Source organism: Oncorhynchus clarkii, chromosome 29 (assembly GCF_045791955.1).
Source record: "Oncorhynchus clarkii lewisi isolate Uvic-CL-2024 chromosome 29, UVic_Ocla_1.0, whole genome shotgun sequence".
NCBI lineage: Eukaryota > Metazoa > Chordata > Actinopteri > Salmoniformes > Salmonidae > Oncorhynchus > Oncorhynchus clarkii.
In genome coordinates this window covers 19,885,252-19,913,090 of record NC_092175.1, presented here as the reverse complement: position 1 = coordinate 19,913,090, position 27,839 = coordinate 19,885,252, and the positions used below count along the sequence as shown (strand labels likewise).

At 47.9% G+C, this 27,839-nt stretch overlaps 2 protein-coding genes across 4 annotated transcripts in view; both read right to left on the bottom strand.

Moving 5' to 3' along the window:
* Positions 1 to 8,460: 8,460 nt before the first annotated feature.
* LOC139388170 (dynein heavy chain-like) lies at positions 8,461 to 11,027 on the bottom strand. Its single transcript, XM_071134740.1, has 3 exons — positions 10,323 to 11,027; positions 9,189 to 9,444; positions 8,461 to 8,900 (listed from the first exon to the last, which is right to left on the bottom strand). The coding sequence occupies exons 1-3, from the start codon at positions 11,025 to 11,027 to the stop codon at positions 8,461 to 8,463; spliced, it is 1,401 nt and encodes a 466-aa protein (XP_070990841.1).
* Positions 11,028 to 19,784: 8,757 nt separating this feature from the next.
* Positions 19,785 to 27,839, bottom strand: part of LOC139388040 (mediator of RNA polymerase II transcription subunit 13-like) — a 149,084-nt gene continuing 141,029 nt past the window's right edge. For all 3 annotated transcript variants that reach the window (XM_071134535.1, XM_071134537.1, XM_071134536.1), the window contains exons 24-31: positions 26,165 to 26,388; positions 25,713 to 25,855; positions 25,271 to 25,429; positions 24,539 to 24,703; positions 23,703 to 23,854; positions 22,399 to 22,563; positions 22,152 to 22,279; positions 19,785 to 21,883 (exon numbers count right to left, since the gene is read on the bottom strand). In XM_071134535.1, coding sequence (XP_070990636.1) covers positions 21,751 to 21,883; positions 22,152 to 22,279; positions 22,399 to 22,563; positions 23,703 to 23,854; positions 24,539 to 24,703; positions 25,271 to 25,429; positions 25,713 to 25,855; positions 26,165 to 26,388 — 1,269 coding nt within the window. In that variant the 3' untranslated portion in view covers positions 19,785 to 21,750. The remainder of the gene's footprint in view (positions 21,884 to 22,151; positions 22,280 to 22,398; positions 22,564 to 23,702; positions 23,855 to 24,538; positions 24,704 to 25,270; positions 25,430 to 25,712; positions 25,856 to 26,164; positions 26,389 to 27,839) is intronic.

The following is a 27,839-nucleotide window of genomic DNA, read 5'->3' as shown; positions in this document are numbered from 1 at the left end:
GTGGTAGAGGACTATCCAAGTGTTACCCATTCTTTTTTCAGAAGTCGTTCCTTGTTTTCCCTGCAGCCTGCACATTTAGAATCTAAGTACACTAAATCTATCTGCAAATTATTCATAATTTGTTGGGGGAAAGGATACCTTATAAACAATATTGAACCTCTATAGTGACCTCTATACGATACCACTATAGAGAACCTTGTCCCTCATTTAGGCAGACGTTTTTCAGGAGGGGATAAAATGTAATTGAGTGCTAATTGTATTTGCGCTAACAGCCACATTTTCAGGGCAGGTCCTCAGTTGTATTGTCCAGTCTGGAGGCCATTTGACTGCAGCCGCGAGTGGCGGTGAGGCACATACTGTAGCAGGTGAATGAACATGTCCTAAAAGCCATCTGTGGATAGTGCAACAACTCAATTAGTCAACTTCCTCTCGGCACGGCCGAACAGTGGCCATTAGACAACCTTGCCACACCAGGAGTGACTCTTCAGTGCTTTTCACCAGACCTCGTTGTCCTCCTCCTCCATGTGCCTGCTGCCTTACATCTTGACTTTTCATTTGACCCTGAGTCTCTGACCTCCACTCTGGCTGGAGGGAGAATCATTAGGCAACACTTCCGTGCACTCATGCTCCTGAGTCCTGCACTCTCTGAAACACAACAGCACTCCTCCCTTCTAACCTGCACTCTAAAGCCACAGGATGTGGTGCTTTAAAATAATTAAATACGCTGACACAAAAAGGGTGCACCTTGAAAACAGCTGGTCCTACAGAAGGTATTTTCCTTTCATCTGATTGATTAGAATATATCGAATAGACATGCTACTAAGCAGGTTTCAACAGCTGAGCTGCACCCCGCTGCATTGCCACCGATGGACCCTCCTTTGTGTGATGAGTTAAAGACATGCAAAGGCAGGACAACGTCTCAATCAGCACGAGGTCGACTTAATCAAATTTCAGTGTTGCCGCTGGCCTGGAGCTTACAGTAGCCTTCTGCTGGATTGATAGATGGCTCATTTGGTAAATTGTGATTAAGAGCTGGCATTTTGATGGGAATTAATGTGGGAACACCTTGTTTTGCATACAGAGCGTGTGGCACTGCCCGGGCCCCGGCAATCTGTCTCAGTCTGTCACGGACACAGACAACTGTCTCTGAGTGTCACTGCTAATGTGAAGGTCAATGTGACCACAATATATTCCTCCAAAAACATGATTCACATAGGAAGTGTCACCTATACTCCCTCTCCGCCCTCTAGGTCATCAGGCTGCTGATTATCCCGCGAACCTGTCACCATCGTCTCGCGCACCTGCGCCTCATGACACTCACCTGGACTCAATCACCTCCTTGATTATCTTCCGTATATCTGTCACACCCATTGGTTCTTTCCTCAGGATAATTGACTGTGTTTACATGTTGGTGCGTTGTTTGTGGTTTGTGTTCTTTGTTTCTTAATTTATTAAAACACTAACTCCCTGAACTTGCTTCCTGACTCTCAGCGCACTCGTTACAGGAAGTCCTGACCTGTGGCACAGAAAAACAGATCTACAATATGTGTACAGTATGCACTGTGTGTAGAGGTGCAAGGCAACTGACACTATCTGTCATCTTTCTGTTTTGTTTCAATGAGTCAGAAACAGAACTGTTTTTGTAAGCACAACGGTGTCATACTGATAATCATCTCCGATAAGGGCTGATGAAGATGTGGTGTTAATGAGAGAACAAGGGCTGGTACAGTAACACTAAAGAGCAGCTCTCAGGATGTCTCCCACATAGTCTGTAATATGGAGGCCAACTCTCAGCATGTCTCCCCCATAGTCTGTAATGTGGAGGGCAGCTCTCAGCATGTCTCCCACATTGTCTGTAATATGGAGGGCAGCTCTCAGCATGTCTCCCCCATAGTCTGTAATGTGGAGGGCAGCTCTCAGCATGTCTCCCACATAGTCTGGAAATTGGAGGGCAGCTCTCAGCATGTCGCCCCCATAGTGTGGAAATTGGAGGGCAGCTCTCAGCATGTCTCCCACATAGTCTGGAAATTGGAGGGCAGCTCTCAGCATGTCTCCCACATAGTCTGTAATGCGGAGGGCAGCACTCAGCATGTCTCCCACATAGTCTGTAATGTGGAGGGCAGCTCTCAGCATGTCTCCGCCATAGTCGGCAATGTGGAGGGCAGCTCTCAGCATGTCTCCGCCATAGTCGGCAATGTGGAGGGAAGCTCTCAGCATGTCTCCCCCATAGTCTGTAATGTGGAGGGCAGCTCTCAGGATGTCTCCCACGTAGTCTGTAATATGGAGGGCAGCTCTCAGCATGTCTCCCACATAGTCTGTAATATGGAGGGCAGCTCTCAGCATGTCTCCGCCATAGTCGGCAATGTGGAGGGCAGCTCTCAGCATGTCTCCGCCATAGTCGGCAATGTGGAGGGAAGCTCTCAGCATGTCTCCCCCATAGTCTGTAATGTGGAGGGCAGCTCTCAGCATGTCTCCCACATAGTCTGTAATATGGAGGGCAGCTCTCAGCATGTCCCCCACATAGTCTGTAATGTGGAGGGCAGCTCTCAGCATGTCTCCCACATAGTCTGGAAATTGGAAGGCAGCTCTCAGCATGTCGCCCCCATAGTGTGGAAATTGGAGGGCAGCTCTCAGCATGTCTCCCACATAGTCTGGAAATTGGAGGGCAGCTCTCAGCATGTCTCCTACATAGTCTGTAATGTGGAGGGCAGCTCTCAGCATGTCTCCCACATAGTCTGTAATGTGGAGAGCAGCTCTCAGCATGTCTAATACATAGTCTGTAATGTGGAGGGCAGCTCTCAGCATGTCTCCCACATAGTCTGTAATGTGGAGAGCAGCTCTCAGCATGTCTCCCACATAGTCTGGAAATTGGAGGGCAGCTCTCAGCATGTTTCCCACATAGTCTGTATTGTGGAGAGCAGCTCTCAGCATGTCTCTGCCATAGTCGGCAATGTGGAGGGCAGCTCTCAGCATGTCTCTCCCATAGTCTGTAATGTGGAGGGCAGCTCTCAGGATGTCTCCCAAGTAGTCTGTAATATGGAGGGCAGCTCTCAGCATGTCTCCCACATAGTCTGTAATATGGAGGGCAGCTCTCAGCATGTCTCCCACGTAGTCTGTAATATGGAGGGCCGCTCTCACCATGTCTCCCACATAGTCTGTCATATGGAAGGCAGCTCTCAGCATGTCTCCCACATAGTCTGTAATATGGAGGGCAGCTCTCAGCATGTCTGGCACATAGTCTGTAATATGGAGGGCAGCTCTCTGGATTTCTACCACAGTCTCCAATAAGGAGGGCAGTATCTCAGCATGTCTCCCACATAGTCTGTAATATGCAGGGCAGCTCTCAGCATGTCTGGCACATAGTCTCCAATATGGAGGGCAGCTCTCAGCATGTCTCCCACATAGTCTGTAATGTGGAGGGCAGCTCTCAGTATGTCTCCCACATAGTCTGTAATATGGAGGGCAGCTCTCAGCATGTCTCCCTAATAGTCTGTAATATGGAGGGCAGCTCTCAGCATGTCTCCCACATAGTCTGGAAATTGGAGGGCAGCTCTCAGCATGTCTCCAACATATTCTGGAAATTGGAGGGCAGTTCTCAGCATCTCCCCCACAATTCTGTAATATGGAGGGCAGCTCTCAGCATGTCTCCCACATAGTCTGTCATATGGAAGGCAGCTCTCAGCATGTTTCCCACATAGTCTGTAATATGGAAGGCAGCTCTCAGCATGTCTCCCACATAGTCTGTAATATGGACGGCAGCTCTCAGCATGTCTCCCACATAGTCTGCAATATGGAGGGCAGCACTCAGCATGTCTCCCACATTGTCTGTAATATGGAGGGCAGCTCTCAGCATGTCTCCCCCATAGTCTGTAATGTGGAGGGCAGCTATCAGCATGTCTCCCACATAGTCTGTAATGTGGAGGGCAGCTCTCAGCATGTCTCCCACATAGTCGGGAAATTGGAGGGCAGCTCTCAGCATGTCGCCCCCATAGTGTGGAAATTGGAGGGCAGCTCTCAGCATGTCTCCCACATAGTCTGGAAATTGGAGGGCAGCTCTCAGCATGTCTCCTACATAGTCTGTAATGTGGAGGGCAGCTCTCAGCATGTCTCCCACATAGTCTGTAATGTGGAGAGCAGCTCTCAGCATGTCTCCTACATAGTCTGTAATGTGGAGGGCAGCTCTCAGCATGTCTCCCACATAGTCTGTAATGTGGAGAGCAGCTCTCAGCATGTCTCCCACATAGTCTGGAAATTGGAGGGCAGCTCTCAGCATGTCTCCCACATAGTCTGTATTGTGGAGAGCAGCTCTCAGCATGTCTCCGCCATAGTCGGCAATTTGGAGGGCAGCTCTCAGCATGTCTCTCCCATAGTCTGTAATGTGGAGGGCAGCTCTCAGGATGTCTCCCACGTAGTCTGTAATATGGAGGGCAGCTCTCAGCATGTCTCCCACATAGTCTGTAATATGGAGGGCAGCTCTCAGCATGTCTCCCACGTAGTCTGTAATATGGAGGGCAGCTCTCACCATGTCTCCCACATAGTCTGCAATATGGAGGGCAGCACTCAGCATGTCTCCCACATTGTCTGTAATATGGAGGGCAGCTCTCAGCATGTCTCCCCCATAGTCTGTAATGTGGAGGGCAGCTATCAGCATGTCTCCCACATAGTCTGTAATTTGGAGGGCAGCTCTCAGCATGTCTCCCACATAGTCTGGATATTGGAGGGCAGCTCTCAGCATGTCGCCCCCATAGTGTGGAAATTGGAGGGCAGCTCTCAGCATGTCTCCCACATAGTCTGGAAATTGGAGGTCAGCTCTCAGCATGTCTCCTACATAGTCTGTAATGTGGAGGGCAGCTCTCAGCATGTCTCCCACATAGTCTGTAATGTGGAGAGCAGCTCTCAGCATGTCTCCCACATAGTCTGGAAATTGGAGGGCAGCTCTCAGCATGTCTCCCACGTAGTCTGTCATATGGAGGGCAGCTCTCAGCATGTCTGGCACATAGTCTGTAATATGGAGGGCAGCTCTCTGGATTTCTATCACAGTCTCCAATAAGGAGGGCAGTATCTCAGCATGTCTCCCACATAGTCTGTAATATGCAGGGCAGCTCTCAGCATGTCTGGCACATAGTCTGTAATGTGGAGGGCAGCTCTCAGCATGTTTCCCACATAGTCTGTAATATGGACGGCAGCTCTCAGCATGTCTCCCACATAGTCTGCAATATGAAGGGCAGCACTCAGCATGTCTCCCACATTGTCTGTAATATGGAGGGCAGCTCTCACCATGTCTGCCACATAGTCTGTCATATGGAAGGCAGCTCTCAGCATGTCTCCCACATAGTCTGTAATATGGAGGGCAGCTCTCAGCATGTCTGGCACATAGTCTGTAATATGGAGGGCAGCTCTCTAGATTTCTACCACAGTCTCCAATAAGGAGGGCAGTATCTCAGCATGTCTCCCACATAGTCTGTAATATGCAGGGCAGCTCTCAGCATGTCTGGCACATAGTCTCCAATATGGAGGGCAGCTCTCAGCATGTCTCCCACATAGTCTGTAATGTGGAGGGCAGCTCTCAGTATGTCTCCCACATAGTCTGTAATATGGAGGGCAGCTCTCAGCATGTCTCCCACATAGTCTGTAATATGGACGGCAGCTCTCAGCATGTCTCCCACATAGTCTGGAAATTGGAGGGCAGCTCTCAGCATGTCTCCCACATAGTCTGTAATATGGAGGGCAGCTCTCAGCATGTCTCCAACATATTCTGGAAATTGGAGGGCAGTTCTCAGCATCTCCCCCACAATTCTGTAATATGGAGGGCAGCTCTCAGCATGTCTCCCACATAGTCTGTAATATGCAGGGCAGCTCTCAGCATGTCTGGCACATAGTCTCCAATATGGAGGGCAGCTCTCAGCATGTCTCCCACATAGTCTGTAATGTGGAGGGCAGCTCTCAGTATGTCTCCCACATAGTCTGTAATATGGAGGGCAGCTCTCAGCATGTCTCCCTAATAGTCTGTAATATGGAGGGCAGCTCTCAGCATGTCTCCCACATAGTCTGGAAATTGGAAGGCAGCTCTCAGCATGTCTCCCACATAGTCTGAAATATGGAGGGCAGCTCTCAGCATGTCTCCAACATATTCTGGAAATTGGAGGGCAGTTCTCAGCATCTCCCCCACAATTCTGTAATATGGAGGGCAGCTCTCAGCATGTCTCCCACATAGTCTGTCATATGGAAGGCAGCTCTCAGCATGTTTCCCACATAGTCTGTAATATGGAAGGCAGCTCTCAGCATGTCTCCCACATAGTCTGTAATATGGACGGCAGCTCTCAGCATGTCTCCCACATAGTCTGCAATATGGAGGGCAGCACTCAGCATGTCTCCCACATTGTCTGTAATATGGAGGGCAGCTCTCAGCATGTCTCCCCCATAGTCTGTAATGTGGAGGGCAGCTATCAGCATGTCTCCCACATAGTCTGTAATATGGAGGGCAGCTCTCAGCATGTCTCCCACATAGTCTGGAAATTGGAGGGCAGCTCTCAGCATGTCGCCCCCATTGTGTGGAAATTGGAGGGCAGCTCTCAGCATGTCTCCCACATAGTCTGGAAATTGGAGGGCAGCTCTCAGCATGTCTCCTACATAGTCTGTAATGTGGAGGGCAGCTCTCAGCATGTCTCCCACATAGTCTGTAATGTGGAGAGCAGCTCTCAGCATGTCTCCTACATAGTCTGTAATGTGGAGGGCAGCTCTCAGCATGTCTCCCACATAGTCTGAAATGTGGAGAGCAGCTCTCAGCATGTCTCCCACATAGTCTGGAAATTGGAGGGCAGCTCTCAGCATGTCTCCTACATAGTCTGTATTGTGGAGAGCAGCTCCCAGCATGTCTCCGCCATAGTCGGCAATTTGGAGGGCAGCTCTCAGCATGTCTCTCCCATAGTCTGTAATGTGGAGGGCAGCTCTCAGGATGTCTCCCACGTAGTCTGTAATATGGAGGGCAGCTCTCAGCATGTCTCCCACATAGTCTGTAATATGGAGGGCAGCTCTCAGCATGTCTCCCACGTAGTCTGTAATATGGAGGGCAGCTCTCACCATGTCTCCCACATAGTCTGTCATATGGAAGGCAGCTCTCAGCATGTCTCCCACATAGTCTGTAATATGGAGGGCAGCTCTCAGCATGTCTCCCTAATAGTCTGTAATATGGAGGGCAGCTCTCAGCATGTCTCCCACATAGTCTGGAAATTGGAGGGCAGCTCTCAGCATGTCTCCCACATAGTCTGTAATATGGAGGGCAGGTCTCAGCATGTCTCCAACATATTCTGGAAATTGGAGGGCAGTTCTCAGCATCTCCCCCACAATTCAGTAATATGGAGGGCAGCTCTCAGCATGTCTCCCACATAGTCTGTCATATGGAAGGCAGCTCTCAGCATGTTTCCCACATAGTCTGTAATATGGAAGGCAGCTCTCAGCATGTCTCCCACATAGTCTGTAATATGGACGGCAGCTCTCAGCATGTCTCCCACATAGTCTGCAATATGGAGGGCAGCACTCAGCATGTCTCCCACATTGTCTGTAATATGGAGGGCAGCTCTCAGCATGTCTCCCCCATAGTCTGTAATGTGGAGGGCAGCTATCAGCATGTCTCCCACATAGTCTGTAATATGGAGGGCAGCTCTCAGCATGTCTCCCACATAGTCTGGAAATTGGAGGGCAGCTCTCAGCATGTCGCCCCCATTGTGTGGAAATTGGAGGGCAGCTCTCAGCATGTCTCCCACATAGTCTGGAAATTGGAGGGCAGCTCTCAGCATGTCTCCTACATTGTCTGTAATGTGGAGGGCAGCTCTCAGCATGTCTCCCACATAGTCTGTAATGTGGAGAGCAGCTCTCAGCATGTCTCCTACATAGTCTGTAATGTGGAGGGCAGCTCTCAGCATGTCTCCCACATAGTCTGAAATGTGGAGAGCAGCTCTCAGCATGTCTCCCACATAGTCTGGAAATTGGAGGGCAGCTCTCAGCATGTCTCCTACATAGTCTGTATTGTGGAGAGCAGCTCTCAGCATGTCTCCGCCATAGTCGGCAATTTGGAGGGCAGCTCTCAGGATGTCTCCCACGTAGTCTGTAATATGGAGGGCAGCTCTCAGCATGTCTCCCACATAGTCTGTAATATGGAGGGCAGCTCTCAGCATGTCTCCCACGTAGTCTGTAATATGGAGGGCAGCTCTCACCATGTCTCCCACATAGTCTGTCATATGGAAGGCAGCTCTCAGCATGTCTCCCACATAGTCTGTAATATGGAGGGCAGCTCTCAGCATGTCTGGCACATAGTCTGTAATATGGAGGGCAGCTCTCTAGATTTCTACCACAGTCTCCAATGAGGAGGGCAGTATCTCAGCATGTCTCCCACATAGTCTGTAATATGCAGGGCAGCTCTCAGCATGTCTCCAACATATTCTGGAAATTGGAGGGCAGTTCTCAGCATCTCCCCCACAATTCTGTAATATGGAGGGCAGCTCTCAGCATGTCTCCCACATAGTCTGTCATATGGAAGGCAGCTCTCAGCATGTTTCCCACATAGTCTGTAATATGGAAGGCAGCTCTCAGCATGTCTCCCACATAGTCTGTAATATGGACGGCAGCTCTCAGCATGTCTCCCACATAGTCTGCAATATGGAGGGCAGCACTCAGCATGTCTCCCACATTGTCTGTAATATGGAGGGCAGCTCTCAGCATGTCTCCCCCATAGTCTGTAATGTGGAGGGCAGCTATCAGCATGTCTCCCACATAGTCTGTAATGTGGAGGGCAGCTCTCAGCATGTCTCCCACATAGTCTGGAAATTGGAGGGCAGCTCTCAGCATGTCGCCCCCATAGTGTGGAAATTGGAGGGCAGCTCTCAGCATGTCTCCCACATAGTCTGGAAATTGGAGGGCAGCTCTCAGCATGTCTCCTACATAGTCTGTAATGTGGAGGGCAGCTCTCAGCATGTCTCCCACATAGTCTGTAATGTGGAGAGCAGCTCTCAGCATGTCTCCTACATAGTCTGTAATGTGGAGGGCAGCTCTCAGCATGTCTCCCACATAGTCTGTAATGTGGAGAGCAGCTCTCAGCATGTCTCCCACATAGTCTGGAAATTGGAGGGCAGCTCTCAGCATGTCTCCTACATAGTCTGTATTGTGGAGAGCAGCTCTCAGCATGTCTCCGCCATAGTCGGCAATTTGGAGGGCAGCTCTCAGCATGTCTCTCCCATAGTCTGTAATGTGGAGGGCAGCTCTCAGGATGTCTCCCACGTAGTCTGTAATATGGAGGGCAGCTCTCACCATGTCTCCCACATAGTCTGTCATATGGAAGGCAGCTCTCAGCATGTCTCCCACATAGTCTGTAATATGGAGGGCAGCTCTCAGCATGTCTGGCACATAGTCTGTAATATGGAGGGCAGCTCTCTGGATTTCTACCACAGTCTCCAATAAGGAGGGCAGTATCTCAGCATGTCTCCCACATAGTCTGTAATATGCAGGGCAGCTCTCAGCATGTCTGGCACATAGTCTCCAATATGGAGGGCAGCTCTCAGCATGTCTCCCACATAGTCTGTAATGTGGAGGGCAGCTCTCAGTATGTCTCCCACATAGTCTGTAATATGGAGGGCAGCTCTCAGCATGTCTCCCTAATAGTCTGTAATATGGAGGGCAGCTCTCAGCATGTCTCCCACATAGTCTGGAAATTGGAGGGCAGCTCTCAGCATGTCTCCCACATAGTCTGTAATATGGAGGGCAGCTCTCAGCATGTCTCCAACATAGTCTGTAATGTGGAGGGCAGCTCTCAGCATGTCTCCCACATAGTCTGAAATGTGGAGAGCAGCTCTCAGCATGTCTCCTACATAGTCTGTAATGTGGAGGGCAGCTCTCAGCATGTCTCCCACATAGTCTGAAATGTGGAGAGCAGCTCTCAGCATGTCTCCCACATAGTCTGGAAATTGGAGAGCAGCTCTCAGCATGTCTCCGCCATAGTCGGCAATTTGGAGGGCAGCTCTCAGCATGTCTCCCACATAGTCTGAAATGTGGAGAGCAGCTCTCAGCATGTCTCCTACATAGTCTGTAATGTGGAGGGCAGCTCTCAGCATGTCTCCCACATAGTCTGTAATGTGGAGGGCAGCTCTCAGTATGTCTCCCACATAGTCTGTAATATGGAGGGCAGCTCTCAGCATGTCTCCCTAATAGTCTGTAATATGGAGGGCAGCTCTCAGCATGTCTCCCACATAGTCTGGAAATTGGAGGGCAGCTCTCAGCATGTCTCCCACATAGTCTGTAATATGGAGGGCAGCTCTCAGCATGTCTCCAACATAGTCTGTAATGTGGAGGGCAGCTCTCAGCATGTCTCCCACATAGTCTGAAATGTGGAGAGCAGCTCTCAGCATGTCTCCTACATAGTCTGTAATGTGGAGGGCAGCTCTCAGCATGTCTCCCACATAGTCTGAAATGTGGAGAGCAGCTCTCAGCATGTCTCCCACATAGTCTGGAAATTGGAGAGCAGCTCTCAGCATGTCTCCGCCATAGTCGGCAATTTGGAGGGCAGCTCTCAGCATGTCTCCCACATAGTCTGAAATGTGGAGAGCAGCTCTCAGCATGTCTCCTACATAGTCTGTAATGTGGAGGGCAGCTCTCAGCATGTCTCCCACATAGTCTGAAATGTGGAGAGCAGCTCTCAGCATGTCTCCCACATAGTCTGGAAATTGGAGAGCAGCTCTCAGCATGTCTCCGCCATAGTCGGCAATTTGGAGGGCAGCTCTCAGCATGTCTCTCCCATAGTCTGTAATGTGGAGGGCAGCTCTCAGGATGTCTCCCACGTAGTCTGTAATATGGAGGGCAGCTCTCAGCATGTCTCCCACATAGTCTGTAATATGGAGGGCAGCTCTCAGCATGTCTCCCACGTAGTCTGTAATATGGAGGGCAGCTCTCACCATGTCTCCCACATAGTCTGTCATATGGAAGGCAGCTCTCAGCATGTCTCCCACATAGTCTGTAATATGGAGGGCAGCTCTCAGCATGTCTCCCACATAGTCTGGAAATTGGAGGGCAGCTCTCAGCATGTCTCCTACATAGTCTGTAATGTGGAGGGCAGCTCTCAGCATGTCTCCCACATAGTCTGTAATGTGGAGAGCAGCTCTCAGCATGTCTCCTACATAGTCTGTAATGTGGAGGGCAGCTCTCAGCATGTCTCCCACATAGTCTGTAATGTGGAGAGCAGCTCTCAGCATGTCTCCCACATAGTCTGGAAATTGGAGGGCAGCTCTCAGCATGTCTCCTACATAGTCTGTATTGTGGAGAGCAGCTCTCAGCATGTCTCCGCCATAGTCGGCAATTTGGAGGGCAGCTCTCAGCATGTCTCCCACATAGTCTGTAATATGGAGGGCAGCTCTCAGCATGTCTCCTACATATTCTGGAAATTGGAGGGCAGTTCTCAGCATCTCCCCCACAATTCTGTAATATGGAGGGCAGCTCTCAGCATGTCTCCCACATAGTCTGTCATATGGAAGGCAGCTCTCAGCATGTCTCCCACATAGTCTATAATATGGAAGGCAGCTCTCAGCATGTCTCCCACATAGTCTCCCATATGGAGGGCAGCTCTCAGCATGTCTCCCACATAGTCTGGAAAATGGAGGGCAGCTCTCAGGATGTCTCCCACGTAGTCTGTAATATGGAGGTCAGCTCTCAGCATGTCTCCCACATAGTCTGTAATATGTAGGGCAGCTCTCAGCATGTCTCCCACATAGTCTGTAATATGGAGGGAAGCTCTCAGCATGTCTCGCAGGTAGTCTGTAATATGGAGGGCAGCTCTCAGCATGTCTCCCAAATAGTCTGTAATGTGGAGGGCAGCTATCAGCATGTCTCCCACATAGTCTGTAATGTGGAGGGCAGCTCTCATTATGTCTCCCACATAGTCTGGAAATTGGAGGGCAGCTCTCAGCATGTCGCCCCCATTGTGTGGAAATTGGAGGGCAGCTCTCAGCATGTCTCCCACATAGTCTGGAAATTGGAGGGCAGCTCTCAGCATGTCTCCTATATAGTCTGTAATGTGGAGGGCAGCTCTCAGCATGTCTCCCACATAGTCTGTAATGTGGAGAGCAGCTCTCAGCATGTCTCCTACATAGTCTGTAATGTGGAGGGCAGCTCTCAGCATGTCTCCCACATAGTCTGTAATGTGGAGAGCAGCTCTCAGCATGTCTCCCACATAGTCTGGAAATTGGAGGGCAGCTCTCAGCATGTCTCCCACATAGTCTGTATTGTGGAGAGCAGCTCTCAGCATGTCTCCGCCATAGTCGGCAATGTGGAGGGCAGCTCTGAGCATGTCTCCCCCAAAGTCTGTAATGTGGAGGGCAGCTCTCAGCATGTCTCCCACATAGTCTCCCATATGGAGGGCAGCTCTCAGCATGTCTCCCACATAGTCTGGAAAATGGAGGGCAGCTCTCAGGATGTCTCCCACATAGTCTGTAATATGGAGGTCAGCTCTCAGCATGTCTCCCACATAGTCTGTAATATGGAGGGCAGCTCTCAGCATGTCTCCCACATAGTCTGTAATATGGAGGGAAGCTCTCAGCATGTCTCCCAGGTAGTCTGTAATATGGAGGGCAACTCTCACCATGTCTCCCACATAGTCTGGAAATTGGAGGGCAGCTCTCATGATGTCTCCCACATCGTCTGTTATATGGAGGGCAGCTCTCAGCATGTCTCCCCCATAGTCTCCAATATGGAGGGAAGCTCTCTCCATGTCTCCCACATAGTCTGTAATGTGGAGGGCAGCTCTCAGCATGTCTCCCACATTGTCTCCCATGTGGAGGGCAGCTCTTTAGCATGTTCCCACAGTCTCCAATATGGATGGCAGCTCTCAGCATGTCTCCCATGTAGTCTGTAATGTGGAGGGCAGCTCTCAGCATGTCTCCCACAAAGTCTGTAAAATGGAGGGCAGCTCTCTGGATTTCTACCACAGTCTCCAATAAGGAGGGTAGCTCTCAGCATGTCTCCCACATAGTCTGTAATATGGGGGGCAGCTCTCAGCATGTCTCCCACATAGTATGTAATATGCAGGGCAGCTCTCAGCATGTCTGGCACAGTCTGTAATATGGAGGGCAATTCTCAGCATGTCTCCCACATAGTCTGTAATATGGATGGCAGCTCTCAGCATGTCTCCCACAAAGTCTCTAATATGGAGGGCAGCTCTCATCATGTCTCCCACATAGTATGTAATATGCAGGGCAGCTCTCAGCATGTCTGGCACATAGTCTCCAATATGGAGGGCAGCTCTCAGCATGTCTCCCACATAGTCTGTAATATGGATGGCAGCTCTCAGCATGTCTCTCACAAAGTCTGTAATATGGAGAGCAGCTCTCTGGATTTCTACCACAGTCTCCAATAAGGAGGGCAGCTCTCTCCATGTCTCCCACCTAGTCTGTAATATGGATGGCAGCTCTCAGCATGTCTCCCACAAAGTCTCTAATATGGAGGGCAGCTCTCATCATGTCTCCCACATAGTCTTGAAATTGGAGGGCAGCTCTCAGGATGTCTCCCACATAGTCTGTAATATGGAGGGCAGCTCTCAGCATGTCTCCCACATTCTCTGTAATATGGAGGGAAGCTCTCAGCATGTCTCCCAGGTAGTCTGTAATATGGAGGGCAGCTCTCACCATGTCTCCAACATAGTCTGGAAATTGGAGGGCAGCTCTCAGGATGTCTCCCCCATAGTCTCCAATATGGAGGGAAGCTCTCTCCATGTCTCCCACATAGTCTGTAATGTGGAGGTCAGCTCTCAGCATGTCTCCCACATAGTCTCCCATGTGGAGGGCAGCTCTTAGCATGTTCCCACAGTCTCCAATATGGATGGCAGCTCTCAGCATGTCTCCCATGTAGTCTGTAATGTGGAGGGCAGCTCTCAGCATGTCTCCCACAAAGTCTGTAAAATGGAGGGCAGCTCTCTGGATTTCTACCACAGTCTCCAATAAGGAGGGCAGCTCTCAGCATGTCTCCCACATAGTCTGTAATATGGAGGGCAGCTCTCAGCATGTCTCCCACAAAGTATGTAATATGCAGGGCAGCTCTCAGCATGTCTGGCACATAGTCTCCAATATGGAGGGCAGCTCTCAGCATGTCTCCCACATAGTCTGCAATATGGAGGGCAGCACTCAGCATGTCTCCCACATAGTCTGTAATATGGAGGGCAGCTCTCAGCATGTCTCTCTCATAGTTTGTAATATGGAGGGCAGCTCTCAGCATGTCTCCCACATAGTCTGTAATATGGATGGTAGCTCTCAGCATGTCTCCCACATAGTCTGTAATATGGAGGGCAGCTCTCAGCATGTCTCCGACATAGTCTCCAATATGAAGGGCAGCTCTCAGCTTGTCTCCCACATAGTCTGTAATATGGAGGGCAGCTCACAGCATGTCTGGCACATAGTCTCCAATATGGAGGGCAGCTCTCAGGATTTCTTCCACATAGTTTGTAAAATGGAGGGCAGCTCTCAGCATGTCTCCCACATAGTCTGTAATATGGAGGGAAGCTCTCAGCATGTCTCCTACATCGTCTGAAATGAGAAAGGCAGCTCTCAGCATGTCTCCCACATAGTCTGTAATATGGAGGGCAGCTCACAGCATGTCTGGCACATAGTCCCAATATGGAGGGCAGCTCTCAGGATTTCTTCCACATAGTTTGTAAAATGGAGGGCAGCTCACAGCATGTCTGGCACATAGTTTGTAATATGGATGGTAGCTCTCAGGATTTCTTCCACATAGTTTGTAAAATGGAGGGCAGCTCTCAGCATGTCTCCCACATAGTCTGTAATATGGAGGGCAGCTCTCAGCATGTCTCCCACATCGTCTGAAATGAGAAGGGCAGCTCTCAGCATGTCTCCCACATAGCCTGTAATATGGAGGTTAGCTCTCAGCATGTCTGCCACATATTCCCAATATGGAGGGCAGCTCTCAGCATGTCTCTCTCATAGTTTGTAATATGGAGGGCAGCTCTCAGCATGTCTCCCACATAGTCTGTAATATGGATGGTAGCTCTCAGCATGTCTCCCACATAGTCTGTAATATGGAGGGCAGCTCTCAGCATGTCTCCGACATAGTCTCCAATATGAAGGGCAGCTCTCAGCTTGTCTCCCACATAGTCTGTAATATGGAGGGCAGCTCACAGCATGTCTGGCACATAGTCTCCAATATGGAGGGCAGCTCTCAGCATGTCTCCCACATAGTCTGTAATATGGATGGCAGCTCTCAGCATGTCTCTCACAAAGTCTGTAATATGGAGAGCAGCTCTCTGGATTTCTACCACAGTCTCCAATAAGGAGGGCAGCTCTCTCCATGTCTCCCACCTAGTCTGTAATATGGATGGCAGCTCTCAGCATGTCTCCCACAAAGTCTCTAATATGGAGGGCAGCTCTCATCATGTCTCCCACATAGTCTTGAAATTGGAGGGCAGCTCTCAGGATGTCTCCCACATAGTCTGTAATATGGAGGGCAGCTCTCAGCATGTCTCCCACATTCTCTGTAATATGGAGGGAAGCTCTCAGCATGTCTCCCAGGTAGTCTGTAATATGGAGGGCAGCTCTCACCATGTCTCCAACATAGTCTGGAAATTGGAGGGCAGCTCTCAGGATGTCTCCCCCATAGTCTCCAATATGGAGGGAAGCTCTCTCCATGTCTCCCACATAGTCTGTAATGTGGAGGTCAGCTCTCAGCATGTCTCCCACATAGTCTCCCATGTGGAGGGCAGCTCTTAGCATGTTCCCACAGTCTCCAATATGGATGGCAGCTCTCAGCATGTCTCCCATGTAGTCTGTAATGTGGAGGGCAGCTCTCAGCATGTCTCCCACAAAGTCTGTAAAATGGAGGGCAGCTCTCTGGATTTCTACCACAGTCTCCAATAAGGAGGGCAGCTCTCAGCATGTCTCCCACATAGTCTGTAATATGGAGGGCAGCTCTCAGCATGTCTCCCACAAAGTATGTAATATGCAGGGCAGCTCTCAGCATGTCTGGCACATAGTCTCCAATATGGAGGGCAGCTCTCAGCATGTCTCCCACATAGTCTGCAATATGGAGGGCAGCACTCAGCATGTCTCCCACATAGTCTGTAATATGGAGGGCAGCTCTCAGCATGTCTCTCTCATAGTTTGTAATATGGAGGGCAGCTCTCAGCATGTCTCCCACATAGTCTGTAATATGGATGGTAGCTCTCAGCATGTCTCCCACATAGTCTGTAATATGGAGGGCAGCTCTCAGCATGTCTCCGACATAGTCTCCAATATGAAGGGCAGCTCTCAGCTTGTCTCCCACATAGTCTGTAATATGGAGGGCAGCTCACAGCATGTCTGGCACATAGTCTCCAATATGGAGGGCAGCTCTCAGGATTTCTTCCACATAGTTTGTAAAATGGAGGGCAGCTCTCAGCATGTCTCCCACATAGTCTGTAATATGGAGGGAAGCTCTCAGCATGTCTCCTACATCGTCTGAAATGAGAAAGGCAGCTCTCAGCATGTCTCCCACATAGTCTGTAATATGGAGGGCAGCTCACAGCATGTCTGGCACATAGTCCCAATATGGAGGGCAGCTCTCAGGATTTCTTCCACATAGTTTGTAAAATGGAGGGCAGCTCACAGCATGTCTGGCACATAGTCTGTAATATGGATGGTAGCTCTCAGGATTTCTTCCACATAGTTTGTAAAATGGAGGGCAGCTCTCAGCATGTCTCCCACATAGTCTGTAATATGGAGGGCAGCTCTCAGCATGTCTCCCACATCGTCTGAAATGAGAAGGGCAGCTCTCAGCATGTCTCCCACATAGCCTGTAATATGGAGGTTAGCTCTCAGCATGTCTGCCACATATTCCCAATATGGAGGGCAGCTCTCAGCATGTCTCTCTCATAGTTTGTAATATGGAGGGCAGCTCTCAGCATGTCTCCCACATAGTCTGTAATATGGATGGTAGCTCTCAGCATGTCTCCCACATAGTCTGTAATATGGAGGGCAGCTCTCAGCATGTCTCCGACATAGTCTCCAATATGAAGGGCAGCTCTCAGCTTGTCTCCCACATAGTCTGTAATATGGAGGGCAGCTCACAGCATGTCTGGCACATAGTCTCCAATATGGAGGGCAGCTCTCAGGATTTCTTCCACATAGTTTGTAAAATGGAGGGCAGCTCTCAGCATGTCTCCCACATAGTCTGTAATATGGAGGGAAGCTCTCAGCATGTCTCCTACATCATCTGAAATGAGAAAGGCAGCTCTCAGCATGTCTCCCACATAGCCTGTAATATGGAGGGCAGCTCTCAGCATGTCTGCCACATAGTCCCAATATGGAGGGCAGCTCTCAGCATGTCTCTCTCATAGTTTGTAATATGGAGGGCAGCTCTCAGCATGTCTCCCACATAGTCTGTAATATGGATGGTAGCTCTCAGCATGTCTCCCACATAGTCTGTAATATGGAGGGCAGCTCTCAGCATGTCTCCCACATAGTCGACAATATGGAGGGCAGCTCTCAGCATGTCTCCCACATATTTTTAAATTGGAGTACAGCTCTCAGCATGTCTCCCACATAGTCTGTAATATGGATGGTAGCTCTCAGCATGTCTCCCACATAGCCTGTAATATGGAGGGCAGCTCTCAGCATGTCTGCCACATAGTCCCAATATGGAGGGCAGCTCTCAGCATGTCTCTCTCATAGTTTGTAATATGGAGGGCAGCTCTCAGCATGTCTCCCACATAGTCTGTAATATGGATGGTAGCTCTCAGCATGTCTCCCACATAGTCTGTAATATGGAGGGCAGCTCTCAGCATGTCTCCCACATAGTCGACAATATGGAGGGCAGCTCTCAGCATGTCTCCCACATATTTTTAAATTGGAGTACAGCTCTCAGCATGTCTCCCACATAGTGTCCAATATGAAGGTTAGCTCCCAGCATTTCTCCCTCATAGTCTGTAATATGGAGGGCAGCTCTCAGCATGTCTCCCACATAGTCTCCAATATGGAGGGCAGCTCTCAGGATTTCTTCCACATAGTTTGTAAAATGGAGGGCAGCTCACAGCATGTCTGGCACATAGTCTCCAATATGGAGGGCAGCTCTCAGGATTTCTTCCACATAGTTTGTAAAATGGAGGGCAGCTCTCAGCATGTCTCCCACATAGTCTGTAATATGGAGGGCAGCTCTCAGCATGTCTCCCACATCGTCTGAAATGAGAAGGGCAGCTCTCAGCATGTCTCCCACATAGCCTGTAATATGGAGGTTAGCTCTCAGCATGTCTGCCACATATTCCCAATATGGAGGGCAGCTCTCAGCATGTCTCTCTCATAGTTTGTAATATGGAGGGCAGCTCTCAGCATGTCTCCCACATAGTCTGTAATATGGATGGTAGCTCTCAGCATGTCTCCCACATAGTCTGTAATATGGAGGGCAGCTCTCAGCATGTCTCCGACATAGTCTCCAATATGAAGGGCAGCTCTCAGCTTGTCTCCCACATAGTCTGTAATATGGAGGGCAGCTCACAGCATGTCTGGCACATAGTCTCCAATATGGAGGGCAGCTCTCAGGATTTCTTCCACATAGTTTGTAAAATGGAGGGCAGCTCTCAGCATGTCTCCCACATAGTCTGTAATATGGAGGGAAGCTCTCAGCATGTCTCCTACATCGTCTGAAATGAGAAAGGCAGCTCTCAGCATGTCTCCCACATAGCCTGTAATATGGAGGGCAGCTCTCAGCATGTCTGCCACATAGTCCCAATATGGAGGGCAGCTCTCAGCATGTCTCTCTCATAGTTTGTAATATGGAGGGCAGCTCTCAGCATGTCTCCCACATAGTCTGTAATATGGATGGTAGCTCTCAGCATGTCTCCCACATAGTCTGTAATATGGAGGGCAGCTCTCAGCATGTCTCCCACATAGTCGACAATATGGAGGGCAGCTCTCAGCATGTCTCCCACATATTTTTAAATTGGAGTACAGCTCTCAGCATGTCTCCCACATAGTCTGTAATATGGATGGTAGCTCTCAGCATGTCTCCCACATAGTCTGTAATATGGAGGGCAGCTCTCAGCATGTCTCCCACATAGTCTTTAATATGGAGGGCAGCTCTCAGCATGTCTCCCCCATAGTCTGTAGTATGGAGGGCAGCTTTCAGCATGTCTCCCACATAGTCTGTAATATGGAGGGCAGCTCTCAGCATGTCTCCCACATAGTCTGTAATATGGAGGGCAGCTCACAGCATGTCTCCCTCATAGTCTGTAATATGGAGGGCAGCTCTCAGCATGTCTCCCACATAGTCTCCAATATGGAGGGCAGCTCTCAGCATCTCCCACATAGTCTGTAATATGGAGGGCAACTCACAGCATGTCTGGCACATAGTCTCCAATATGGAGGGCAGCTCTCAGCATTTCTCCCACATAGTCTCCAATATGGAGGGCAGATGTGATCGGGGGTCTGAGGTGTTGATCCAATTCACAGGCTCCTGTGTTGACAGAACAGAGGGAAAGCATTGAAACATGCTAACAGGCCCTCTCCTCCCCTTTCCTCTTTTCTACTTAAAGGCAGATAGCATAATATTGGTACACCACACCATTCCAAGCACTTGACATATAATCAGTGACAACATGCCAATGGAATCAATGTCTGGGACTAATCACGCAGGCTGTCTCAAATTTAATGAGAGTACTCTGAGTGGCACTGTCCCAAATCATATAAAGATATCAAAAGATTAATGAATCCAGTGTCAAATAGAAGAACACACACACTCAAAGGGAATTCATTTGTCAAGAGTTTTAATAATTTACTAAAAAAAAGAGTGTAAAAGTCACAGATCTCTTCTCCAAGATTGATCTGTCTCATATTCAAAGTGATGGCAGATGTAACAAATTTGCAAACTTGTCCTCTTTTGTACTTTAGTGTACAAGTATTGGCATTACACCCTTGGCTGTATTTGAATGAGACTTCATATGCATATATTTATATTTGAAAATACTTCATAGGAATCACTTAATATAAAGTAAATCAAACCGACGTGAAATGTACAGCCTTGAGAAATTCCCAAAACACAGCTGAAAATTGTATACAAACATGCTAGGAATTGTACAAATAGCAGGGCTATTTGAGTGGAGGGGCTCAAGGAATAGGCTTTTCTGATGGTTTGCTTGACATCATTTGGGACCACCACTGAAGTAAAGCATATTAGTTAAATATACAACACCCAAGTAACTCTCAAATACATAACATTAAAGTCTATTGCCTATTTCAAGTTTATTTAGCAGGAGAAGAGAGACACTTTATAAATATATCTTTGCAGTATTGAGAACCTTAACTGAAACGGATTCAATAAAAAGGCTAAAAGTCAACATTTCAATAATTGAAAAAGTTTAAAAGTATAGAACTAAAATGCATTGTCTTTAATAAAAGATGTATACTGTATTTGCCTCTTCAAAAAGAAAGTTATGTATAAACACCCACCACCATCACCATCATGTGGTTGTTTTAGAGAGGTAATATATATATATATTTATATACATATATATATATTTGAATTTATATGCATTATATACTATATATAAATATGGCATTTTAACAATTTTTGTTACAATTTCCTTTAAAAGGACAATTTCCATTTCCGACCCAAAGGCGATTGATATTAAATTTGGAAAGGGCCTTGATCATTTTTCTGTGTTCAAAATGGGTTTTAAATATTAAAAATAAGTCTCAATTCTTTGCAAATATTTTTTTTTACACTATAAAGATTTGTCAACTAGTATTCAGTGTGTTCATATCTACAGCAATACAACTGTCACTTCCAAAAGTAAGGAAAAAGTGTCATTATCAAATGCTTTTCCCCTCATAGGAAATGTTTGTGTTCTTCACCCTCTTATGAATGTTGGTATGAATTTCATTACTAAACTTTGAGTCATTACAACCACAGTTCTATACAAATGTGTCAAATCGAAGGTAAGAAGCTGCTGTGTTGCTGTGGTCATTTGGTTCCCTGGTTGTGCAGTGTGGGGCAGATACAGGACTTTTATGCATGTGACTCCCAGGCTCCCATCCTACATGATTTTATAGCTCCCAGGGTATCACTGTCATGGCTGGTAAGGGACAAGGTCCAATTCTTCATGCAGGACCATACTGTAATTCACATAGTCCACCCTTTAACATGTCTTCTCCATGGCTTCAAAACATCTTCAGTCTCACAGGAACAGGGTGGAAAGTCCTCCTGTACAACAATGCTGATCTGATAATGACAAGTGTAACACTGAAATGTCCTATTATGACAATAAAAAGGGCATAGTTGGATATCTCCATCTTCTCTCTCAGGCTGTATGTGCCTTTTCAACGTACAATGGTTGTTGGCACATCACCACATCTTACAAGAGACGTTTTCTAAAGGTAAGAATTGCACTAGGCTGGTCTCACGGCTGACCAAACTGTTCATGTTCAAAAGTCTCTGTACTGTACATAGGCGTTTGTTTGTTTTCCCAACCAAGGACCATCTGTTGTTCTCCTGCCACCATTTTGGCCATCAATCCACTGAAATATGGCCACGATTCGATCACAGATCGCATGATAACACCAGGTGTAAAAGGGGTCCATAAATCTCGTCCCATGCGTTCATTCATTAAAAGAAAACAGACCTCCAGCGCTCTCTGGTGTCCAGGCAGAGGCATTGCAGGCAGGCAGGCACACATGACCTCAGAGGCCATGGATTGTACAGTACTCAGTTTCCTCAGCTGTCTGTCGGTAAGTCCCATCGCTAGAGCATGTTGAGGATGGCATTGTACATCTGTGTGAGCACGGCCAGGTGGACGGGCAGGCAGGAGCGGCGGTCCTGGGTGGCAGGGTTACACGTCAGCCACGAGAGGGCGTTGTACTGCTCCAACACAAACCTACAGCAGGACGCAAGACATGAGCACCAGGGTTTGGGGTTAGAGAACACATAACATGAACATACATCATAGTAGATGAAGTGTTGTCCTCAACAGCCTACACATGATGCAGGCATACAGCTACTACTTCACCATAGAGGACAAGTCAGTGACAATGACAACTTATGTGTCGGAGTGAGAGAAGAGGAGATGTTGGGGTGTTACACAGTAGGAGAAGGTAGGATGGGATGGGCAGTGGGTACAGGACATACAGCAGAGACCTACTAACCTGAGCACGTCAGAGGTGGTCTTGGAGTCCAGAGGGTGAGGCGTCCTCTTAGCGGTCTTGTCTGAGCTCGTCTGAGTGGGCTCGTCTGATTGGGCTGTGGCGATGGAGATGTGGTGGTGTAGCGATGCCTGGAGGGAGAAAACACACAGTAAGTGGCTAAACACACACAGACGTACACACACAAAAGAATGAATGCACACGCCCCCCACCGGCACAAACAAAATCAACGAGTTCATGGATCCCTTACCTTGAGGAAGAGTGGACACTGGTTCTGAGCCTGAGGGCAGGAGGCCCAGAACCAGTGAGGCAGGCTGTCGGCCTGGGCAGTGGAGACGTAGTATCCAAGGGCTAGAGGCTGCTGCTTCAGCTCCTCCGGAGGGTTCTCCCTGGACAGAAGCCTCTCTCCCTGACTCTGGAGGAGCACATGGGACAGACGGAACATTAATACTGGGGGCAACATGGCTGCCAAAGACCAGACCACACAGCTGCTCTATTTTCGACTATAACAGATGTCTGTGTACTGAACATTACAAGTACACCATAGGATTTTAGTTATGGACCATAGCGCCACACCATAACACAGGCGAAACTCACCCCGCTGAAGAGTAACAGGCTGACCACGTGGTTCTAAGTAAATGTAGAAATCTATGTTATTAAATTATTGCACCCACACTGCTCGAGCGCGCCAAAGAGCGTCTGAGTTGCCAAGGGCTAAAATAGAAATCAGTTCTATTTCTGACGCATATCGCGCTGCAAGTCCTGCCTCTCCCATCTCCTCATTGGTTTATAGAAGCAGGTACCCACGTGCCATCTCCTCATTGGTTATACCCACGTGGGTGACTGAAAGACGAATGAGGTCTGTGGTGTTAATGCACCTAATTTATGAAAGTTGTCAATTGCAATATAAAGTCAAGAGAAGAAAAGGCCTGGAAGGAAGAGAGATGACTAGAAACAATTCGGTTGATCATTTTATGTGTGGATTAATTGGTGGAGTAGAGGACCTGCATTTCAGGTAAAATAACAACTCAATGTTTATATCCCAGGACAAATTAGCTAACAACAGCAAGCTAGCTAAATAGGACAAATTAGCTAGCAAGTGCAAGCTAGCTAGCTAAATTGCCATACATGTTTAATGCTTTTCAACCTGTCCCCAAATTAATATAATTGGTTCAGAGTTTGTTTTGATATTTTAACCTGCGTGTCGTGATCACGTTTGATGTGGGGGGACAAAATACATTTATGCACAATGGCGCACAGCCGGATTGGGTTCCGTGTAACAGATTCCGTGATAGAAATGTAAGGTCATTTCCAATTGAGCCTGCATTCGCAGTGTTTCCCGTGAATGCAATCTCTGCTAAAGCGGGAACATTGCCTTCAAATTTGAATCACACTCTAAAGCTGATTTTCCACGATACAGATTAAATAGGGCCCTCACTGTTATTTTAAAGCAGGATTCTAGAACATTCCAATATTCTAGAATCCACCAACAGTATCAGGAAAAGTTCTGCATAATTCACATGAATCGAGTCCCAGCCTGGTTCCTGAACTCACCCTGTTATGCTGGAAATGTGAGCTTCCCCCCATGCCAGAGGGGGAGCCAGGGGAGGGTACTGGGGAGGTGTTCGGGGAAGGGTGAAGGTTGAGAATGTCATGTCCTATGTCATTCTCCAGCTCATCGGGGAAAGGCAGGTCGAACATGTCATCTGGAGACAAACACAGTCAGCTATAGACGTACACATGTAACTTGTCATACACAAGAGGTGTAGACTACACCGTGTAGTCCAGTGTATCTTCTTCTGAAACCATTAAGGCAGTGACAGTTCCAAAGGGAGCATGCAAACAATCCTTAGACAATTGTGCACCCTGGTGGGTTTTCATTTCTTTTTAAATCAGCTTTTTGCTTTGGCGGACGTTATTTTTACATTGACATTTGTCTATAAAACTCACGAATGCAGCTGTTTATGTCAAATGATTTTGTTTCGTACTTGTAGCACTGTTTTTCCTGAAAATAAAATGGCATTGTGAGGCTAACTATAAGGGCTGGTCATGCGGATAAATGAAGGTTTGATAAATGAAAAGCCTTTTTTTGCTGGGGCCTCGGGACTGACAGGGATAAAAATAGATAAATAGGTAGGCACTTATGTGTGAACTGCATAGAATAATAAATCCAGCAACAGCTACTGTAAGATACTGAGTACACAATACCTAGTTACTGATATTAAACCTTGCGATTTCCAGCTCAAGTATATAGTTTTAGATATTTTTATTGTCTCTAACATCTAGGTTGTATTGATTAACCTTGCATCTAAATGCACTCTGCACTATGCTCCAGTATGACACTCCCAGTTAGGGAGTGCCAACATGGAGGTCTAATGTGGAGCCCTTACCGGCGTTGTCCTCTGTGGGGTAGGAGCTGGCGGCCAGCTGGGTGGTGGCGGAGGTGGGGAATACCAGGATGTGGGTACAGGAAGCATCCTGAGGGGTGTTCAGCTGGGACGTCTGCAGGTTGAGGGCCGTGCTGCGACCAAACACCGAGCCCATTGTAACCGCATCTGCACACACAAACAATTTATTATCAATATGTTATGTAAGGTTGCATTGTGATTTACCTCAATAGAGCTTGCGGTGTGTCGGCAAAGACATCAGTTGAGAGTGCTAAAGTTTCTATTGCTGTGCACAATGTCTTGCAGTGCAGAGTGTCTGTACTGTAAAATCCACTTGGCAGAACCTTGCAATCTCTATTATGTCTGCATTACCGTGTGCTGTGAAGTGAGTGTGGCAGAACAAAGTGCTCCTTCAATGTGTGGAAGTGTAATGTGTTCCCTGAGCGCAGTAATGTGTCTGCTCCTTGGTGTTGTGCAGAGCTAACCCTCCACGCATTACTACTGCCATCTCTATTAAGATCGTACAACCTCTGTACTGTACTGTGCATTGGGGCTAAACACACTATTACACTGTGCACCTCTGGGTCATAACATGGTGTATCTGCAACCCCAGGGCTCTTAGAGTGAGCTTCTAAAACATCTATTAATTATGTCTATTCCATTTTTAGATCTGAAAGGTACATTAAACACATCATCAATGGGCCGGCCCAGCGTGCTGATGCTGCTGTTGCTAACCTGGCATTACCACGATGGAGCCCTGGGGCTCCATGGCAACCAGGCAGGCGCTGAGGATGGAGGGGGAGTCCGCGGAGGAGATGCCGCACATACGACACGCCTCCTTCAGCTGGCGACTGATGGAGTGGAGGGAGTGCTCCCCCAGGAGAACGCTCCAGTCTGGAGGGAAGGAGGCATGGGAGAGGGGGGGAGAGGGGGAGAGAGTTAGGTCAATACAGGGAATGGTTCTACAGTCTACTGTCATCTCCTCTGGATCAACTGAAATGATGTTGCTGAAAATATAGAGATTTAAAAAATCTGCCCTAAACAATATCAGTAACAATACCACCAGCTTCAGCTTAACTTAAAACGTTGTCATGATCCACCTTGGAGATTTCTACAGCAAACAGCAAGGGCAATGAGACAGAGTTAGGCATTCTATACTGTTCTATACTGAACTCACCTTTCAGTTCCCCGTGTCCTAGTCTGCCCAGCCGACCAATCACGATCCTCCATGGCAGTGAGGTCATCTGGATGATGCCGACACACCAGTCCCATAACTTCTGCAGCCCCATCTTCCTGGCCGAGACCTTGGGCCGCCGCACTCTGAAGAGGAGCAGGGAGAGAGGAGAAGAACATTTGGTAATGTCTGCATAGCATTACCATGGCATAACCTGTATTAATTCAACAACCAAATAGGTGCAGATTGTGAAATGCTACAATAGTGTCTGACTTTACTCAATTTAATATAGCCTAGCATACTTTGAAGACACAATGAAGGACAAAAAAGCCCAGGGTATATTTCACATTATCACAACTAGCACATTATCACAATTAGCACACACCTCTCCATTGATATCCTCCACTCTCCCAGGCCCTGAGTAACTGAGTGACTGACTGATTGACTGACTGTACCTGTTGGGCACGTCGATGTTGATGATGCAGGTCTCCAGTAGCTCTCCCTGTTGGTCGGTGCAGGAGACCAGGATCCAGCGCTGGTCGTGGGACAGGCAGTAGCCCACAAACAGCACGTTGTACCTAGGAGGGATCTCTGCCCACACCTCCCCTGGCTCCGGCATCTTGGCACGGGTAGGACCCAGAATGTACGGGGGAGAGTAGCCCTGTAGAGGGCTGGGGTGCTGGGGAGGGGACAGGGGGAGAGAGAGAGAGAGAGAGGTAGAGAAAGAGAGTAGGATTGTGAGAGAGTTGAAATGTTTATTTACAAGTTAACACAATGAGTCCCCTTCTAAACATTGTGTGTGATTGTCACGTTCACTGGAATAATTATCGGACCAAGATGCAGCGCGATATGGTTTCCACATATTATTTATTAGAAACGCACAAACAACAAAGCAAGAACGAAACAAACAACGAACCGTAACAAAGAGGTATAAAACACAGGTGGAAAAAATTGCTACTTAAATATGATCCCCAATTAGAGACAACAATAGCCAGCTGCCTCTAATTGGGAATCATACCAAACACCAACATAGAAAAACTAAACTAGAACCCCACATAGAAAATAATAACTAGAAAACCCCCCAGTCACGCCCTGACCTACTCTACCATAGAAAATAAGGGCTCTCTATGGTCAGAACGTGACAGTGATACCAATCATAAGTCTGTGTGATTACCGGGGACTACGCTAGAGTTGTGAGACAAGGGCTGATCATGAAGGGGCCTGGGGCCGAGTCTTTTATACTAAATCTGTAGAATCCAAATGGTTTGAGCTACAAACTACTAAAAGCTGAGACTCATGTTCAACATGTTCTACTCTATGATGCTCACAAGCTACACAAGAGTGGTTAAAAGGTAAGGAAGGGGTTATTCTACATAGATCATAGGAAATCCCAGGACATAGTGTCTATAGTACTGTAATTAGCTCACATAGTTGCTGTCAAACTCCAAACGCTTGTCACTGACTAGTTGGACATTCATTTCCCAGTGAGCAAACAATGTCTGTACTTACAGCATTCATATACATTCATTTTTATCATGTTTTTGCTTTGGCGAACCTTCATTTTATATTGACATTTGCCATTGAAACTCATGAATGCAACTGTTTATGTCAAGTTGTTTGGTTTTCTACTTGTAGCCCTGTTTTTCCTGAAAATAAAATCGTAAAAAACACTTAATTGGGAGGCTAAATATAAGGGCTGGTAATGTAGATAAATGAAGGTCAGGTAAAAACGAAAAGCCTATTTTTGCTGGAGTCTCGGGGACTGATAGGGTTAAAAATAGATGAGAGATGTATAGATAAATGGCTAGGCACTTATGTGTCTAAAGCCTGTGTCTGTTTAAATGGGTGTCCATGTCTCAGCCCCCGGTAATCAGCCCCCGGTAATCACACAGACTTATGGTTGGTCTCACACATAATGCTTAGAAGGGTTTGGGGGTAGCAACACATCTACCACGCTGATCCTCAATACTGGAGCCCCTCAGGGGTGCATACTCAGTCCCCTCCTGTACTCCCTGTTCACCCATGCCTGCATGGCCAGGCACAACTCCCACACCAGAAATTAAGTTTGCAGACGACACAACAGTGGTAGGCCGACAACGACGAGACAGCCTATAGGAAGGAGGTCAGAGA